Raw genomic sequence first — 21,790 nt, forward strand, 5'->3', positions numbered from 1 at the left:
GCATATCAACAAATCGTATGCTAATTAATAGTCTAACTGAGAATTTTCCAGTGACATCGAGTATTCTAGAATAAAGGCGGACTATCACCGCAAATGTTACGGAACCTAACTGCTTATTTGTAATTATGTTAGGATCATTAAGTTTTATTGCCTTAACCCGATACTGCTGAGGCGTGATCCGAGATTTTCATTACTCCTTTTATTACTAAGCATTATTATGCAAAACCTTTGAGAAAACATTAAACGTGATACTAGTATTCTGATATTAAAAATTTTACCGCAAGTTTCCACTAGAATAATTCTACAGATCTACATATTATGGTCCGTCTTATTCTGTTTTTGTATATGTGCTGTGTGAAAGTCACAGAAAAAGGTTCCAAAACATGATTTTCGCGAAATATTCATTGCGGATTTTTATTTGTATTTAACCAATTATGCTTTATCTTATACCAACTTTGTTTTTACGAAATGCAATTAAATTTGCACTAAAATACGTAATAAGGTGTTCTACTGTTATAATCATAGGTGATTATATGAAACATTTTTTATTATTCATAATTAGAAACAAATGTTTTTTTTTAAATAACACAAATGAAACATCAACGACGTTACATTTACACGTGTGTATGTAATACTTCATAGCTATATTATGCAACTGTATTATGTAACACAAGACTTAGTTAAAATACATTCATTAAACCGAACATTTCAGTTTATAATAATTCATGAGTGTTTTGTTTCATTTCATTATGCAATTTAATAATTAATCTGCGGAACAAATGACTATCACACTTTGCTGACTGCATCGAAATCTAATGCTTGTAACACTAATATAGATTTTATATATTTTATATTATGATACAGCTTTTATCTCGGGTTTCAGGAAGTACGCGATGTTTTAAATATTTCAAATTTCACGTACTTACTTTTCATAATACTTACAATAATATTTCTCGAACCAAATTGTACAATGTGATTCTAGTAGCCACCGATGTATCGAACAGCCTCCGTGTTTACTTACATAATGTATTAAGAGAAAGATAAAAGAAAAAAGGTAGGCAGTCTCTGTTTATTGCAGATTGTTGATACTTATTAATAGTAGTATGTGTAAACAATACATCAGGTGAACAGCTGGCTTTACTTCATGAAAAAAAAAGAAAAAGAAAGATCTAGTTTACATCGATATCACATTCTGTTTATCGTTTACAAGTAGTGTGTTGCGTAGCCATTGACTACGTGAGTTGCTAAACATGTCTTCATAGTGTGATCACATTCTCTACATCGTAGTGAAATAGTTTAGCAAGAAGTTGTATAGACGATGGATAACTGCAACTCTTCGACCTTTACCCAGTTTAGTGCGATCACTTTCTCTCGCTTCCTAGCCACAGGTAACTGCCAACTAGATACGACAAATATTTATTCTTCTTTTATAAGTAAAGTTGGTGCCATAGTTACTTTGATATCGAATTATACACACATTAAGTGATTTTTTTAAGTATTTTAGAAATTAAATTAATTATTTTATATATAGGGTAAAATAAGAGACTGTTTATTATGTCGTTTTCTTAGTTTATTTTCTCCAAAAATTTTCCTCACTACTTACAATTACTTAATGAATGACCCGAGTGCGAGTGATGAAACATGGAATGTACCTAAGTAAACTACGGACCTTCGCGTAAGTTACGACATAGCTTAAGTTATCGTACGGTAAATTACTAAAACAACATAATAAATACGGACGATTGTAAAGACGCGGTCATTCAAAACAAGTTAAAATAAAAATCTCAAATATTTTACATAAATGAAATAAATTTTACATTTCAAAATAACTATATATACAAAAATCTAAATAATATAAACACATCAACTGGATGAAGTACATCGCGTACCCTGTTATTTACACAAATCTCAACTTTATACATAACTGGCGACTAACACGAGACAGTAACTACGATCTTCCTACATTTAATATAACGACTGTACTATGATGTTATTTAAGCGTCTACACCATTATTGTGTTGCCTATAATACTTTCTTTTCCGTTGTCTAAAAATTCTGAGTATCCAGATTCGTCGCTACAAGCGCTGTCGTTGTCGCTTGCGTTTTTGTGCATATTATTATAGACTTCTGTTTCATTGATAGAGTTGAGACTATCCATGTCTGTCAGGTTGTCGAGTAACGATTCAAATTTGCCTTTAAGGTCAGTTATGGCGGAGGGGTCGGCTCGTAGCGGCGGGTATGTTGAGCGTCGTCTGAAACCATTGCGCTCTCCTATGGGCACATGGTTTACTTCTTCGCTGGGAATCGACTCCAAACTCTCTTCTTCGCCATTTATTAATTGAATAGAATTAGTGTAGTCTATGTTGTTATCTCTAAACGAAGCACGTTTAAAAACTTGAACTCTCTCAAATACAGAAGGCCTGTCTTCGTCGCTGTCGATTTCCTTTATTTCATCGTGTGGGAAGTGCGAAGGGAGCGACGTAGGCTCGGCGTCCGAGGAGGTGACCGTGCTCGCGGTCTCGCAGCCCGAAGAAACAGATCCGTCGTCGCTGTCCGTGACGAGGAAGTTACTTTGTGTTTGCAATTTCTTTCGAACGTCGTCGACGCTAATTGTGTTGTCCATATTTTCGTGGGTTTCGGATATCGCCCCCAAAAGTTTTAATGTAGGTTCCGATTTTTCAGTTCCGTTTTGACTAGCTTCATTGCGGTTATTGTCCGCTGCGTTTAATTGGCTCTCCTTTACCAGAAGATCGATCAGCTGATCAGTTGCATGTAATTCATGTAATCCACTGGCCGATTCCTGTTGCATTCTATTCATAAAACCATCCGGACACGACAACTTGCGCGGAGACTTTGATTCCTGTCGTCGCCTGTCCAAAGTCTGGGCGATGCCGAAATCATCGGAAGTCAAGTTACAAGAGTTTTGCTTCGCGTTCATTTCGGCTTCCTCCTCGTCCTCCTCGGACCACAGCTCCTCGATAGCTCCTAACTTCGGGGCGGACTTGGACCTCTCCAGCGGCGGTCGATAATTCGTGGCGCCGACACTCAGTAGTATCTTTCTGCGCGGCATGCTCGGGTTCTCGTATACGCTGTTGGCAAGACTTAGCCTTGCGTTTTGCTTAGAAATTCTGTCCTTTTTGAATTCGACTAGTGCCTGCTTTAACTTAAACTGTAGTTCCTCTGTTATCTTCTTTGATACGGATTCTTTGGTGCAGAGTACGGCGTGACAGCGAAGCTCGTGTTTTAGTTTCTTGCCTTCGTGCCGGTACACCCAGCAGAATAGCTTAGGATAGTGTGGCGGGCTGGCGCAGTAGGTGATGCGATGCGACCAGTACTCGGTGAGGCCATGCTCTTTGGTGAAGCCCTTTAAACCGGAGTTGGTGACGGACAACTTCATAACCACGTCCGGCTTTGTAGACTGCTGGTAGTTTCTCCACAACGTCGCCAGGGGCTTCTCTATGCAGCTTTCTCCTGTAAAGAAAATGAAATTCGTTAATCATAATGTATCATTTATAATGATGTAAATGTTTAAAATATTCTAATATGTTTATTCATAATATCGTGGTACAGATTAAAATTATGTAAGAAAAATCACTTTTATAATACTAAGATTATAAATTAAGCATTAATAAAATACGGTTTACTAAGGAAAACAACTTTTTAATTATTTTTCCATACTAAATTTACTATACATTAGATTTATATCAAGAGGTGCGAATTAAATCCATCAAATGTCAGTTCCTACTCGCTGTAGCATGAGATTTGCTCACAGCCAGTTTAGGAATTAGGAAGTGTGTCAATTGAGCGCAGTCTGTGACAAAAACGTCGCCTTGGCGGCCAACAAAACATCAACGTCTCCTAAAGTTCTAGATTATACCAAAGGCTAACTGCAACTTCATTAATTTTGCGAAAAATAATCTTATTGATTTATACAAATTCAAACATTGATAAAATGTTAAATATTCAGTAAGAATTTTAATAAGAAGAAAGTACATTACAATTTTATCTAGTTTGTCATTATCTCCACAACACGATTTCAGTTTAATTTTAGTTTCTAAAAAAAAATCTTTCGCTTAATGCGTGCGGCGATCATCCGCGCTTGGCTTCCTGCGACTAGTACGGGCACGCGGCTTTGCTCGCACGTCCGTTACGACCTGTACATCGCTTTCACTTTTATCTCGGCCTGAGATTTTGTCCACCACATAGTGGGCAGGTTGTTGACCTCTACGTGTTCGCCGATCGACATTTTTGTGTAGTGTTTTGTAAAATTACGCAACGCATTCGGAGCACGTTTTCACCGATTAGGCTGAGTGGTGGTTATCGCCATGAAGGTGTGTGTTTTTTTCCTTAAGTGATTTAATTAACAAGTTGATTAGAAAAAAAATATACATAATTTTATAACAAGAATCAATTTCACAATGTAGCATACTTTAGAAATAAATAATCGTCTGAAAGAATGAATGCGTCCTGATGACTTTCTTAACAGTTTCTTTTGTCAATAAAGACAGTAATGTAATATCCTTCGATCTAATTATAAATATAGCGAACATTTTTACGATTAACTTCTTCAGAAGAACCTTTCAAAACACATTAGTACGTACGTTGAGTTTTTCCGCAAGGTTATAACTATCAAAATAAATTTCAAATAATGATTAATTAATCAAATGGTTCCATCAATCAAACAAGTTTATTTGCCTTTTTTTGCCAACGATAATGATTATTTCATACATGTTTTTGTATTGAATAAAATTTCCAGCTCGTCAGCAATCATTAATGTAACACATAATGTATCAACAAGTAAAAACATGCGAGACTATGTATTCATATATTCTCTTATGTCAAATCTTAAAACAAGACTTACATATTCATTGGATCAACAGTATCGAGTTAATTATTCTTAAGTAGAATTTGTAGCGTCGAATATATTAATCAAATACTAAAAGAATTAAGCTCGCTGCAATGAAAAGACAATATTAAAACATTATTAAAATTATAGAATAAGTAAATAAAAGTATTACGTATTCATAACTAAATCTACACATAAATCTTACTCTTACTAATATTATAAATGCGAATATTTAGATGGATGGATGTTTGTTTGAAGGTATGTTGAGAACGACTGCGTGGATCTAGCTGAATTTTGGCATATGTGTAGAACACAATACATAGAAGAACACATAAGCTACTAATGGGCGACAGCTAATTAATAAATAAGCAACATTGGAATCTACATCAAACTTCAAAGCCATAGTATATGTCCGTGAAGTAAACATTTAATACACTATAATCTTAGTCTGCAGTTTATAACAGAACAGTCGAAGGGTCTACGCGATCCGACTTACACGAAGCAAGTACCGCGTGGATAGGAGCGACTTTCTCTCGAATCAACGAGTTGTTGACATCCAGTGAAGGAAGATAACTTTCTCGACGGGTAAAATACATCCTTTGCTATTTATATAACGTCTGAATATGTTTTATCCTAACTAGGTACAGTAACATAAAACATATACAAAAGCTACCTAATGGAACTAGGTATATAAAATCTATCAGTCAATATTTTTGTGAAAATAACATAAAACTAGTTGTCGACTGCGACTCTTTACGCGCGGAATTTAAAAAAAATGAGTAGCCTATGTGTTCTTCCAGAATATGTTCTATATCTATGCCAAATTTCAGCAGCATCCGTTCAGTCGTTCTGGAGATATCTTCAAACAAACATCTATCCATTTATATGTTCCGTCCATCTAATCATTCGCATTTATAATTGTAAGTAAGAAATCAGGCACAGTTGACTATGACGTACATAAATAATATATACAGTAGTCAGTGATTCAACGCGTGAAAATATGATTATGTAAATATAATATATTGTTTATATTATTATTTAGAAACATTTGTAATATAATATGTAATTGGAAGTTCTTATAAGTTGCCGCTGAATAAATACTTTTTTGTCGGAATGAAGGTCTCGAGTTAAATGTTTCGCAACATATTTTGTGTTGTGTAATGCTCACAAACATATTAATTATGTTACAGACTTTGTTGCAGATTTCATTGCGTAATTGCGTAAACAATATTTTAATGCGACATAAATAAAATTTAATTCACTATTATTTTTATTAAAATATCCTGTCTAACTCTGTAACCATTTCTTTGGGTTCAACATCTACACCTGATTTGCAGCAAATATAATACAAAAGGATGCTTACGTAACTACACTGGCAATGACCTGCTAAAATCAGTTATACTCCATATGAACGATATATGATTGCCAAATGCCCAAGTAAATAATAATATTTAAATGATTTCATTTTACAATTATGAAATGACTTTATTAAATCAGTAAGTTACATTTTGTTTAGAAAATAAATAAACAACATGTAAAAAATAAGTTCTCGAAAAGGAAGCATACCCCTTAGGCGAAAATAAACAGGAATCTCGCGATCGACAATATTTTTGCCTTTTAAATACCGCTATCAAGCGCTACTAAGTCAATGCAGCATCATTCTTTCAAGCGTGGTTCAATTTCAACATGCTTCCTACACAAATAACGTATTGGTAAATATAGTTTTATTGGCGAAAACTGGTCTATTGGCGTTGCACAAGAGATAGTGCTATTGCAAGAGACCGATCCGTCGTGACGCAACTTGTGTGTCGCACGCAACCGACCGGGAAACGCACAGGTTTCCTGTCTTACTATTTGCTATAGCCGGTGACTGACTGACACACATGTTCATTATTCCATATTGAACATAGGCACGACTTAACCACAAATTATTTTTAAGCTTAGCTAAGAGTGAGTTTGTGAGTCTGCGAAGTTATTCAAGACTTAAATTCATGCTACACCTATCTACTTGCCCTAAGCCCTATCTAGATCAATTACCTCGTTGCTCATTTGTTATCTTCTTCAAAAAACGTAAATACGGTAAGGCTATCTTACGCCGCAAAGGATGAAGGAGGTTCCTGGTTGGACATGTGACGAACACTGATTCCTCGTTTTTATTCCGAAAGTTAGCAACCCTACGTATAAGCCTGAACCATCGGACGTCATCAAATATCTGTATCATCACTGGGCATTGTGCCACCGACGTACGCTTTGATTTGATGCATGTTTGTCCGCGCCTATTGTTCCGGCTGGGGGTCAATGCCCTTACGCCAATGTCACTGCTGGGTGCTGGACAGGTGACTCATACATACAAAAGTCAACTGCTTGCTTTACTTAAATATCAATAAGCTATAAGGTGATAAGGAAATATTTAGTTTACAAGTTACTTTAAATTCCTTGCAAGTAAGAAATAGTATCTTTATGCTAATAAACTATGTTTATACATTGCTTTATTGCTAAGCAAACTGATTTCTACCTGATTTTGATGGTTTTGACAGTGTCTTATTTTTTCTTTCTTTGCTATTTTTTCACACACCTAATAAGATACTTATAATAGTTTTAAACCGAAGATGTGTACAATACAGCAAGGAACAGCTAGATGTGTAAATCTGTGTACTATGAAATGCATGTAAGTACCTTTCGCCATACTTGTACGCTTCATTTGTTGCAGCGTCCTGCCTGTTGCAAAACACGGGTTATCGCCAATTGTTGCGCATGCATGACGCGCTGCGCACACGACGTCATTTGCGATCGCATAACACAATCGGCAATGTAGCTTCCTCAATTAATTCTCATACTACACCCCACAAGACAACATAGCAAGGTGGATAGAATCTCGGAAGGATAAATATCGGTATAGCGTTTTGTTGGTAATCAAATTTTTGATAGAAAATAAACACGTTTGTTTACCTTTTACAGTTATTGTCTAAGCTATAAGAACACGTGTTAATCTAGACTTGTTACTCACTGGCAATAAGTCGTGGATTACTGTCTGGTTTGGTACATACATATGATAAATGTCTTTAGGTTTAATAAAGGTTGAGAGCGATTCCCATCTCTTCAGTGATGAGAAACCAAGTGACAATGTTTGATATAATCTTGATATTACGTGATTGTCAACGGTAACACGTAATCGTCAGCATATAACAGATATTACGTACATGTGACCGCTCGATCATTGTTCAGTAATAACACTTCATAACGTATGCACGAGGAATTGCAAATACATTAGCCGGCCAACGTCAGTGGACACAGTCCATTACGTGTTATGAATGCATTACGCAATGCAAGACACGAACTGAAGCGACAAACTATATTAAAATATGACTAAAATAACAGCTTGCCAGTAGGCTTTACTACTCCGCAACTTTTCTTAATCATTGAATGTAAGTTTATGTGCTTCCTGTGTTGTTATAAAAAGGAAATCTGGATATAACCAGACATATCTTACTAATATTACAGATGCAAATGTTTGGATGGATAGAACATAGTCTGGAAAACACATAGGCTACTTAGTTTTTTTTTAATACCGCGCGGAGGAAGTCGCGGACAATAGGTAGTTTACTACAAAACTTCTACCAAAGTCATGGACGATTACGTCTCTGTCTTTATTTCCAGTAAGTGGTGACGTCATTCAAAAGCGCGCCGTAACGCGAAACGTTTCCACCATTGTTTCTAAAGTTATGTAAAAATTTGTTTTGTAAGCCGATTGAGAGAACTTTGATGTTCCATTATTGAATTGGAAATGCTATTTTCATGCGCATAATTAATTGTTAAGTTTATTTATGATGTGCCACGATTTCTCTTCATATTTTGATTTATTTCATAACATATCTGTATTTTCTACATTTGCATGTGCATTTGATATTGTTAGTTTATTTTTGGATATTTATGTTTTGATTTTTATGCTTTGTTATATTTATGCAATATTAGCTATCGCCGGTGACACCGCCCGAGTGGATTAAAAAAACTAAGTAAGTAGCGTATGTTTCATCGAGCTAAGTTGCATCGAGATCCATTGGCATTGATAAAATCAGTTACATAACATATTTTCAAGTCACATTTTTGATTTTAAATCAAAGTATACGAAGACGATTCTTAAATAAATTCTTTACAGTGAAATGTAATTTAGCGAATGTGGTACATCGATTTTGGCATGACTCTTGTGGTCATGGCGAACTTGCTGCCTCTTTAATTAACTTAATCGATTAACGCCATTAAATTGACATATCTTTTGGACATAACGATGATGCGGCTATGTGATAATTCTCTTAAATTACACTCACATAAATATTTTAACTAAAAACAGTTGAAATGTCGATACGATGTAGTGAGAGGCTAAAGGAAACGTAATGTTTACGAGAAAAAGTTTAAATGGCGAAAAAAATTCTCGAACTATATGTAAGTTCCTCGTGTTTTGAGGTTAATTTGCAGCTGTTTAGTTGTTGACGTGATTTAATAAGCAATCTTTAGTATAATATATGTATTATATAGACTTACACATAGTAGGTAAGTCAATGCATCTATATATTGCTCCAATAGATTAGTTTGTTTTTTCTAAATTTATATTCAGAAAGTACGAAAATAAATCAATATAAAAAGTCGAAAGCAGAATATACATGTCGTTTCCATTTATCGTAACAAACAAGTACTAAGACAACATAAAACTTAATTTCCGTACAGAGTCAGCTCAACTCTCCGATGGCTTACATACTCTGTGCCGTGTAATGAGGGCAATAACCCGTTTCCTCTCACAGTGTCACAGATAAAGTAAATCCAGAGACGACATCCAATGACATCAGATTTACAAATTTAGATGAAGATTGAGTATTATGTAGTCTTTATATACAACTTTTAGACGTATATAAGTAATAATAAAAATGTTCTAGTCTAAATATGTTTGACATTCACTTTATTGCATCACTAATTGTTTCTGTCTATACATTGCGTAATCTGTGTTAAGTTAAAACTAGAAATGTGGTAGCTTGGAAGCTTGTGATTTTATTTGATGAATATAACATACTATTCAATACTGAATCAAATTACAGATTTCATTTAGAACTAAATTAAGACAATATGCTCATGTTTATGTAGTGTGGCACCGCCTTTGTTCGATGTCAATGCGATGTCAACGACTCTCAGCTCGCACCCTGAGGGTGAGTCTGGATAATCAGTGCCACACACCCCCCACCACCTCCGACTTGTGTCAACATTATAACAAACATCTCCTGCTTATTTATACCAACAGTCTAACCAACTATGCACATACATAGTTCTTCGTCTTTCACACGGGCGATCGGTCAACGACTGGATAATATAATTAACACTTGAAATTATTATCTTTTCTTTAAAGTGTAAAATATGAATATGACATTGGAAAATATTATATTTCTTTTGACTCCATCATTGATTGGTGTAATTTATTAATTTCCATTAGCGATAAAATGTTTTCGTGTGTATGTTTTTTTTAACCCGACACTGATTTTTAATGAAAGCTGATTTTAAAAAAATAATTTAACAATCAATCGATCGTGCCAGTAATAAATGATTATTAGTAGTTTTTTCAAAGTATTGTTTTCAATTTCACGCAACCGGTCATTATTAAGTAAAAAAAATATTTTACAAAAAGGCTTCATTTTATTGGAGTTTCAACTTTTTTTCTAACACTTATGTTTATGTTGTATGTCTGTAACTTAGTTTGTAAGTTAAACAAAATTGAAGTAAAGTTTTCCAACTAAAGAACATAGAAATAATAGAGAGTAAAGGTTAACCTAACAGACCTAAAACATTTTTAGAGTTTACAACATAATACTCCATATTTAAATATTTGCTCCATTTATTATCATATTAACTTTGTTACATGTTTTGAAATCGCGAGATATTGTGTATAGTTATTAAATTGTAACAACTATCGTGTTCCAATCTAAAAGTCTCAAAACAAAATTTCGTGGGAACACAGAATAGATTTTATTAATCAGCATGTGGAGAACTTTATTATGTTTACTCTGAGAATTTTGACACAGATACATACGTCAGAGCGTAGGTGGGTCAGTGGTCAAGCACTTGACTTGCAATCTGCAGGTCCTGGGTTCGAATCCAGCCATGTACCAATGTGTTTTTCTATTTCCGATTTACATATGTATATTTATGCGACGTTCTTACGGTGAAGGAAAACATCGTGATGCAGCCTGCACATATCTGAGAAGAAATTCATATATATGTGTGAAGTCAACCAACCCGCACTTGGCTAGCGTGGTTGACTATGGCCTAATCACTCGTAATTTAGGGTAGGCACCGAGCCCTTCAGTGGGGACGTTATAGTAAGCTGATTATGATACGCATACGCAGTTATGTATGTTCAAGCAGAAGCAGTTGTTAACATATTCTTTTGTACCACAAAGCTATCCAAAGTTAAAAATTATATTAATATTAACTTGACATGAAGTGTAGGTCATCATTTAGTAATTACGGTCGACATTCGCGGTTAATTTCCCTCCAGACTTGTGCCGGGATGAACTTTATGAATCGCACGTAACGACCCGTCCCGGGGCGCCGAGCACAGCAAAATTGCGACTTGAATGCGTCGTAAATTATTTGTAAAATGTTGCGAATAGCGCACAAGGATCGTGTTTCTGAACGCATTTTATTGATATTAAACATCTCTTATCTCTTAAGGGAAAAAAGCTCTATTGAATATAAACATATATTTGATTGAAAACAAATCTGTTTTTTTTTTCGCTGTAACCGGCCGCAGTTATCGCGGTTGCTTCAAATAAAATTTAAACTAGTATCGAAACTGTTAAAAAAAGCTATGACCTTTTAACATTTACCTGTGTAACAGCAGAATAATATTTAATAACGAGTTAAACCAGTTCAATAAATAAAATGTTAAAATTTATTGCAATAATTTAAGATCTTTTTATTTTATTAATGTTTGGTTCTGTATAATTGTATCTAGTAATTTTAGCAACTATTCTAATCAAATAAATTATTCTGCAAGTTTTTTGTGACATTTTTCTCTTTCATTAGATAATCTAAGGTCAAATTTACCTTCACCAAATCAAATAAATTGGCGTAACGTAATGTATAAGGAATACATATATCATACTAAAAGCCTGGCTGGATGCCAGTTCCGTTTGTACGGATTCGCTTTAGTGAAATATAGCAACGAGCACTGTTCCTAGATACGACTATAGTGATAATAACAGAGGATTTCTGTTCTCCTAGTCTTAGTCGTATTTAAATACATATATGCTCCATACCCTTAGTCCTAATTAACTGTTAATACTACACTGTGAGAGCATTTTAATCCATGAAATATAAAAGTTGTTAGTAATAATTATATCACGTTCGTATTACTTCAAAAAGCGTAGTTTTGCAACTCTCTCAGCCAGTAAGTCAATAATAAAAGGTATATTCTGAAAAACTTGGCCGCAACTGGCATTGTCCAATTCTGTTTACTTTTATCTATTGTCTCCACTCGATATCAATGTAAAAACAGAATAATGAACAATGTACTATAACAACGTGATTGTTGGCGCAAGCCTTCATCTGACAGTTAAAATAACAAAATTCCTTGTCTAGTTCTAGCCGAGTAAAAGTAGTTCCAGCTGACATAGGAAATGTTTGTAGCAAAAGAGTAAATTATTATACAATGCAGTTAAGTGAAATAAAACGTGTACAAATTAGTAACTAATACTTGATAGAGTCACACGCAAGAAACTCATTAGCAAACACATAAACATGACTTAAGGGATCTTTACTATCTTGTTTTGTGTCCTTTTTAATCCCACTAAGGCAAAAGGCTCATTATTTACATTTATTCTAGTATTTTCTCCAACTATGACAAAACGAGAGAACTCTAAAAACTAGATTTTTTCTCACGAGAATACGAAATAATTTAGTTAACCAGTTGGACCGGTGTTGTGGCTGGCGCTACTTGACCGCACTGTAAACACAGGGCTGGATGTGCCGAGCAAAAACTGGTCCCCGGCGCCCCTTTTGGGATATTGCTGATATACATGAACACTATATGTATGGAGGTTCTAAACCCGAACAACACTAATACCCGGTGTTTGAATGACGCGTCAAAAATCCAGACTACTCGTTTGCATATTAGACATAAAATAAAAGCTTTTTAACGACACCACTATACTCTATTTACTAAGGTGAAATTCATTGAAATAACCGAAAGAACTGTTATGACCTGTAATTTATTTATTACCTATAAATTGTAGTTGCATTGTATTGAACAACTTCGTCTAAATTATGTTATAATATGTATTTGCTACTAGTACATGCTGTATACATAAAATATAGGTAAAAATGTACTAAAATATTTAACACAATAAAAAAAACACGTTAAAAAAATTACTCGTTTCTCATTATATCCGCAAATTTGAAACTTGATTTTATGTTTCTACTCAGACGTTGTTTCGTATTTATTGTATTTTATTGACGTAAAAAATCAATACCAGTTTTTGGTTCGTCAACGTCTTCCGCATTTGTTTGGAAACAAAGCGTTCACACGGTCTTGTGTAACTTTTGCCTGAGACTTTGTCCGCGCGGAATTAAAAATATTCTAGTAACATAGTACAGCTTTCCAATAGTGAAAGAATGATTCAAATCGGTTCATTACCTTCGGAGTCTATTCAATGCAAACAAACAAACAAACAATGAATTCTTTCCTTTTTATAATAGTAGTATCGATGTATTTAAATAAATATTTACATTTTAATTTATAGCTTCCGATATAATTAATCAATATTAAATATTAAACAATTCAAATTAAATATTCGCTATTTTAGCGAAATCAGGACGCCGCTAAGATTTTTTGCACCTAGTATGAAAAAAGGTAATTCTTACTCGTATTTTTTAATTCGTAATTTACCTTTAATTATCTCATTTATCACCGTAAATCTAATTAAATAACTTACTCGTATTTATAGGTCAGACTAGAATCTAATAAAACTTGAGCAATAAAAGACAAAGATCGTAAAATTATATGTGTTCAAGTACGTTTGAAATTAACTTTGATTAGTTCTACTTAATACAAACAAAGATTTACTATAAATAGTGGTAACAGAAAGCGCAGCAGCAGAACAATATTAGTATTCAAGGATAAATGTTGAAATGATTTTACATACATTATAGATATTATTGTTATATCAAAGTGTGCCAAATGAGTTCAATCGAAACTAATAGAGTATACACAATATTGCTTGTTATTGAGAGATTATGACCGCAATTAAAAATATAACAGGAATAACGGATTCGATTAATTTTATCAGCTTTAATAATGCTTATTTGGTATCATAATGAATCTCAACTCAATAACGTGAGACAAATAAAATGGTTAACCATTTTTTTAAATATTTCTCATGCTCTTTGAACAGACATAGTATATTCAACATGTAACTTCAGTGGAATTTGATGTTAATATCGTTCTGGATTTAATTCAATAGTTTATTAAAATGCATACAAACATCACTGAACGTAAGATGATTAAAGAAATAATTCAATGTTAACGTTAGCTTAAGGCAATAGATATACATACATATACATATTGATATACATACGCATAAAGTCATCAACAATACTGAAATGTCATGAATACGACAACAGATTACGTCTTTTTTTATTCTAGTAATTTAACCATAATTAAAAAGTCAAAACACCTTTCCTCCTTTACGTTATGTTGTCATACTTTATTTTACAAAGTTTTATATTTCATTTACATGAAAGTAACGAGCAACTGTTCATGCAAAAAAGTAACATCTGCGCAGTAAAATCGAGCTCCGTCATAAGAATAATCGATAATATTAATATCCTATATACAAAATTAACACAAGAAACGTGTTTTCAATTTACGTTGTAATGTACGAAAATTAAAATATTGCTAGATTTTAAGTAATATTATTTGTATATATGACTAATAACCTTACTCATTCAAATAAAAAAGATGCTAATTTGACTTTATACAGAATGCATTTTTAACCAACAGAATTGACAAAAGGGATATGACGTGTCTGTAAAGTGGCAATTAATGTGACGATGTGTCAAGTGAACTTTACTCCTTATGCGCATGTTCCGCTAATTGCAGGCAAATTGAGTGAGCAGGTCGCATTTACCAATTAAAGGGTCAATCCGAATTAACGGCTGAACGTTATTTCAAATAATACGATATGATTCACTGATGTGGAATTTAAAACGTATTGATGAATTTACATCAAAGTAGCTATCAATTTACATTGATGATCTTTAACAAAACTGAATTATAAAATTTATAAAGCTTATATAATACCAAAGCTCCGTGACGTCACAGCTGCGTTTGTGGAATACTGCATACTTTAACATACATTACATCTCTACATCACTCGTGATGACGCACGCGGAGGCAAGACAAGTGACAAACAATTCACAAAAGTGTCATGTTATTGTATTCGCGTAGTACTGTATTCCCATCCCTCCTATCAACATTAACATTGTGTATGTATATTTATATTCTTAAAAACTAACATAAACATAGACGGGGAAAAGTTTCCAGCGAGTCTCTTCTGATTATATAAACACGGCAGACGCTTCCCACCACATCATATCTCGGATGTAATAATAAAATTCTATTTATTTTGGCTTAAAAACTGCTTGGAAACAACAGAAATATAAAATTGGAATGTAATTAAAATTCCTCTAACTTTTGCTGTACTAAAAAAATATAATACAATGTATTAGTTGAAAATTATTTTATTCATTAGAATTTTAATTCAATTCAGTGTTGTTTTCGTTAAATAAATAGTAAAAACCGGAACTAACTAATCGGCAAACAAAGCGCATATTAGAACCACATTAGAACAGAGAGATGCGGACTTGTATACGTGCAGCAAATATTAAATGATGCATTAAAATAAAAAAGCATTTGAATTTGGAATAGAACCGGTTTGTAAAGGAATCGCCTGCACTTTCCCATTGTTCGGGACTCGGCCGCATCTCTACAGCGCCATCTGCAAACCAAATGTTTACTTTCTCCAAGGACCATGTCGCATCGCATGCCTACTGAATGCAAAATTCCTTACATACGTAGTCGCAAACTTTCAATAGAAATCACATGTTTTTGTACTTTTCGTCAAGACGATGAGCGCTACCAATTGTTTGTCTTAACTTTGATTAATTTGTCTTAACGAAATTGAACGAAGGAACATAAGCGAACTGGTAGGTGTGTGGTACAGAACATGTTAAATATGATCAATGAAAGGATACGTCTCCATCATTATGAAGCAGATACAAGAGATATTCAACAATAAAAATATTCAATACCAATCAGAGTTTGTTATTGTCGCGTGCGGCGTGCGGTGTGCGGCGTGCGGCGACCGCGTGGCCGCGATATCAACTTTCTACCCGCGGCCGACTTATCGTACTATACCTGTTATGAAACAATCCTTCACGCACCGACAACCTGACCTTTACCACTTTTGGTTGGCTTACAAATTAAATGTCATCTGACCATCTTCACTGACCCACTGTTTATTGTAAAGTCACTGTTCTCCAAATTGTCACGAATACCACTGCCATTTTTTTACGTAATTTTGTAAAAATCCAATTTAATTCTGACGTAGAATTCGAAGTTAAAACCAAATTCGTTTGAGAATCAATTCGACTCTATCATTTCTGTTGATCGAATGCTTTATTTAGCGCCGCAATTTCTTTCGTCCAATAATACAAATTAAGTTACGCAATGTTAGGGACATAAATTAAGATTGATATAAACACTGTAGCATCACAAAAACTAGATTATTTCGTTTTTACAAATATAAGACATTGACTCCAATTAATTATTAATTTTAGAATGTATCTAACCATGTTTGACGTATTGTACCAAATACGTCCATTCACACATACACTATAAGTGGCGCAAACAGTATAGGGAAGTGAATTACATAATTTACCATATTCGATATGTGCCAAATTAGTCTGTTTATTCACAAGTACCGTATGCAGCGAATGTAATATAGGGAAGTAAATTGCATAATTTGAGGTAAATGTCAGAGCGTTTATGTTTATTAACGGCACCGTACAAGGCATCTTCAATTGTGGTTGGTATTTGTGACAGAGACACGAGAGCTTCCGGAAGTCACGCGCCGGTCAAAAGATGTCGCCACGAACTTCCGGCCCGATGCGTGAGCGCCACTTTGCTTTGATAGTCATGGTGTAAATGTAGCATTGTTTACAAACTACTGGACTAATGTATGCATTTTAATTTGTGTTCAATGAACAGCGGAGAAATTCTGAAAAATACGGGCTCCTGTAATTTATAAATTGGTAAATAATGTAATCTTAAAATTATGTACGTATTCCGACCAAAAGTTAATACCAACATAACCTATTTTATTTCACGAATAAAACGATTAAGTAAAGTAAAGTATTGTAAAGTTATTTCATAATTTAGATTAAAAAAATCTATTTATATCGCTATGAAATTAAAATTCATGAATGAAATAACTTAAAACGAATTTAATCCAATAACAAAGAACAAGAATCACAAAAGACTACAAAACGAATTCATTCAGTCAACATAATTTGTTCTGCGGGAATTTTCTCGAAACTCTTCAACTTTATGTTGGAGCAAACATTGTACGAGCAACTTCATTAATAGAATAATGATGTCAGCCTTTTTATTTACTGTTTTAATGTTTATATAATTCGAATTATACTTGGGTTTTGCCATAAAAATAAGATGACTTTTGATTTTGATATAAAGATACCGGGTGACATCAAGAGAGTTGAAAATATGTAGAACTATAAAATAAAATGTTACTTGTTAAAATAAGCTTTCTCTTAAGAAAAAGATTGTACAAAAGTTATTTGCCTGCGATGTTATGTATTTAAAAGAACGCTACATCGAGACCTAAAGTCTAAGATGCAAGATAAAACTTTTTACTTCGAAACTGGTCTTCGCCATAGTTCAATAAGCAAACAAAAACTACATCTTCTACATGATCATAGATAACATGACTTATAATTTATTACCATAAATACTGGTAGTGTTTTTAATCGTGTTAAGTAGACGAAGTATAATTTGGATAGATATAAAAAATATTTAGTAAAACATTTTAGTATTTTTGAGAGGGAGTCGATGACCTCGTGAGGAGAGCAAAAAAATCGATGGATATGGTGTACGGAGGATCGCATACTGAGGCATTAGGAATGCTTATTACCTGCAGGAACTGGATACAGATAATAAATGATTTTTTCTTTCATACCTTCTTATTCGTTTGGAAATGGTACCAGATATGTGTAATAAGATTAATTCTTGTTGTATTTAAAATTAAATTCATCGATCGAATTTTGGAATGTAGTTAACTTTTTCTTTGAAATAGTACCGTTTACAAACACGACGTGGAAATGTAAACATCGTAAAATATGAGAATTCGTTTCAACAACGTGTAAGAAGAGGCTGCCAGTGGGCGCCAGATGGTTCTGTGTTTTGGCAGAGTTTCAATTCGCAGATACATTGGCAGATGTATAAAGTTCAAACCTAATGTATTAGGGAATATTCCACAGACAATTTAATCTAACACGAGCTCAGCTTAGCATGTACCATTTATACTATAAATAAATTTCAATATTATAAATTCTAAAGCAATATGAACACTATAAACTTTGTAGTGTATAACTATATTCAAATATCTTAGTGGTCTAAATTCATCGGCGCTCTGCACAGTGCCCACCCCCCGCAACCTTAACCGCGACTACACCTAAAATTGTGTTTTTGAGTCGCCAAGATATCAGAAATACAATATACTTGTATGTAGCCGACTTTAAAATATCTAAACAAATTCCAAACTAAAACAAGATGGTGAAATCTCAAAATACATGCAAAAAAGTTGCCACGTAAAGGAGTCAGTAACCTTGTGGACACAGCAATCATCGGCCGCTATATGTTAAACGTATCTTTATATCCAACATTTTTAAAACACGTTACCGTATATTTGACGATACTATTAATCAATCATCATATATTTTATAAGCAGTGGGTTTAAATGCGACTTATAGTACAGTGAAATAATATTACGTACTAAGAGCCCATAATAAAATAGGAATTACGTGACGTCATACACACACTCACATCTTTGATTTGACATCCAGTGACAAGGAGATTTGCCATTGTGAGTGTTTGTATTTCGTAGTGACGTCATCAAAATAAGATGTTATGTTATTGCACATGTATAGTGGTATAAACATTATTATGCTCAGAATGATTATGAATGTATTGAATAATATTATAAATATTAAAAAACTTAACGTATTCAAACTAAAACATAAAAACAGATTGCCTTTGAACGAAAGTCGTTTGATATCAAAGCTTTAACTTCGATTTTCCAATATCTTTGTGAGATTTTTGGACGAAAAACCGTTCATACATTCTGCATTTTAGTGCAAAAAAGGTTTCCGCTTTCCAGAATTACTTTGAGAAGAAATTAGGTCAACGGAATAACATAAATTTCTTTACACGAACATTCAACTGCATATGTAGTTTGACTAACGCACTAAGGCTGAAATAAGACGTACTTGGGCAAGACCAATAAATCTCAATGAAGAGTTTTTCATATCTTGTTACCTTGAACTTCCATATAAATTAACAATTACTAAAGCCCATCTGTGATACATAATCTATGATATAGACGTCACTCTATGTCGGCTAATAATTATATATACTTTAAAGAAATTGCCACGACCTTTAATATTATAAACGTGTCTCGGTAAGTTTTTACAAGCGCTTGATGACTGCGTCCTTCAGTATCCCACTTTTTATGAAGTATTATAACTGAGTTAGTCCGAGAGAATACAAGGAAAATTTAAATATAAATATATATTTTTATTTATATTTTAAATAATTTTCATTTCAAATTCACACATTTCATCATTGTATGCAGATTTTAAATATTATTATATTTTAATCTGGGCTTCTAATTTCTAGCTAATTTTCAACCCGTCTCGTTTGTTTCTTGGGTAAAAATACATACCTAACTTTTAAATATCATAATTGTTCATATCGCTTTATTTTTAATAAATCAATGTTGAATAAACATTATAAGATATAAAATATATGACATTCATTAGAATTGTATTAGAATCAGAATAGGACTGGTATATTATTGTGACACAAACATAGGCAGTTACTGCGGATGTGACTATACAATTTTTATACAAGTACGTAAATTATCAAATGTTACATAACTAGTTATATAATAAAAGTAAAGAACTATATAAATAGCACACGGTTATGTCCACCAATTAAGGAGCCAAATTCAGTACTGATAAAGGGGGCCTAATTGAGAGAATATATATTTTATGTAAAAACATTTTGAACAACAAGAAAGCTTTACCTATAGCAGACTTACAAATATGTATATAGATATCGTCTTCAAATTATCATTCAAAAATTTAGCGATCATCCTGTATATATTTGTAATATGCTAGACAAATAGACAACAGTGTATTGTTAAGTCGCCGAGTTAATTCCGCATTGCAACATGAAATGGGATTCACAAATAGAATAGGCCCGTATAGCGATTGAACTTTAATGTACTATTTGGACCTATAAATACTTAGAAGACATGCTCCGAGCTCTGTGTAGGAACTCTAAGGAATTCTATCCCGTTACCCTAACGGAGGACGGCGCAAACCATTAACTACTTAATCACCAGGCTTTACATTAGCGTGCCGCCTCGCGATTCAATCTAACAGAGCTTTGATTATATGTTGGGCATCTTTAGTGTGTTTGAGGTATGCGGTGCTTTTAGAACTTCGCTATTGAATTACATAACGAATGGAGGTAATAATTTAATCTGTGGCAAACTCTTTGCCTGTACATAAGGCAGATCATCACACAAATCACATCAAAAAAGTTTTTCGACTGCTATTGCTTTCATTGCACCGGTAAATTTTTAATTTCAGATTTAAAAATGTTAAAAAGTGGATATGCAAAAATGTTTCCAGATCGATTATTGATTTCGGCCGTTAATAATTGCCGGTAGTATTAATAATTTAGCATCGCACCCGTACATTAGGGCTTCAGCAGGACGTGAGTGCGCATCCCGGACCAACGCAACGCACCGCATTATTTGCACAACGTCCGCAACGCACTCTGCGGTCGCTACATTGTTTGCGGACGTGCTCGGGTTTGATTCTGTTGCAAGCTTGAATTATATCAGATACGTGATTGAACTGTGTGTTTACATAAATTTATAGACGGACCAGGTTACGGGTTATCTAACAATGAGTACAGGCTGCCGAAATATTGATATGAAATATACAAACAACATAAAAATATAAATTAAGATATCAAGCCACATTTAAGTAAGATATATTTAGTTCGTAAAGTGTAGTAGTAGTAGAGTGCATTCATATGTCGGAATGCAGTTCACTCAAGATCATCAACTTTCGCTCGCACAAGACGGCCATCGGGCGGTCTTCTTTTTGAATTCAATGAACATCTCGATTGCTTTACAATATTGATGTAAACGACTAAAATACGTGTGTGGTTTCTATGGGTACATGTTTTATACGCTCCATGCCCTACAAGTTTTATGTATAGGGTATTCAGGACAGTAGCATTAAATTTAGGTTATATTTTGTAAAATGATCTACTCACTGATTGTTATAATCATGATGTTGACGCTTACCTGAAAAATTAAAAACAAAAATTATGTTAATTACAGAATCATGCAAACGTGAGACTATTACAAAAGGATCAATTAACAATAACAACAGGTCAGACAAAAGTTATTACAATAATGTAAATCTCAACTTAGTCGGATACTAAGAAAAATATATTTTTTTTATATTTTAACCGTCAAAGTACTCGGAGAGGTCAATCACCTTTGTCTTTGTTCTTTTTTCAAAAAA

General features: G+C 33.7%; 1 protein-coding gene across 1 annotated transcript in view; it reads right to left on the minus strand.

The window, feature by feature from the left end:
- Window positions 1-1,546: 1,546 nt before the first annotated feature.
- The window catches only part of LOC106127702 (uncharacterized), a 38,532-nt gene continuing 18,288 nt past the window's right edge, over window positions 1,547-21,790 (minus strand). The window contains exon 2 of the mRNA XM_013325905.1: window positions 1,547-3,471. Coding sequence (XP_013181359.1) covers window positions 2,003-3,471 — 1,469 coding nt within the window. The 3' untranslated portion in view covers window positions 1,547-2,002. The remainder of the gene's footprint in view (window positions 3,472-21,790) is intronic.

This window comes from Papilio xuthus, unplaced genomic scaffold, assembly GCF_000836235.2.
Source record: "Papilio xuthus unplaced genomic scaffold, Pxut_1.1 DF824655.1, whole genome shotgun sequence".
Classification (NCBI taxonomy): domain Eukaryota; kingdom Metazoa; phylum Arthropoda; class Insecta; order Lepidoptera; family Papilionidae; genus Papilio; species Papilio xuthus.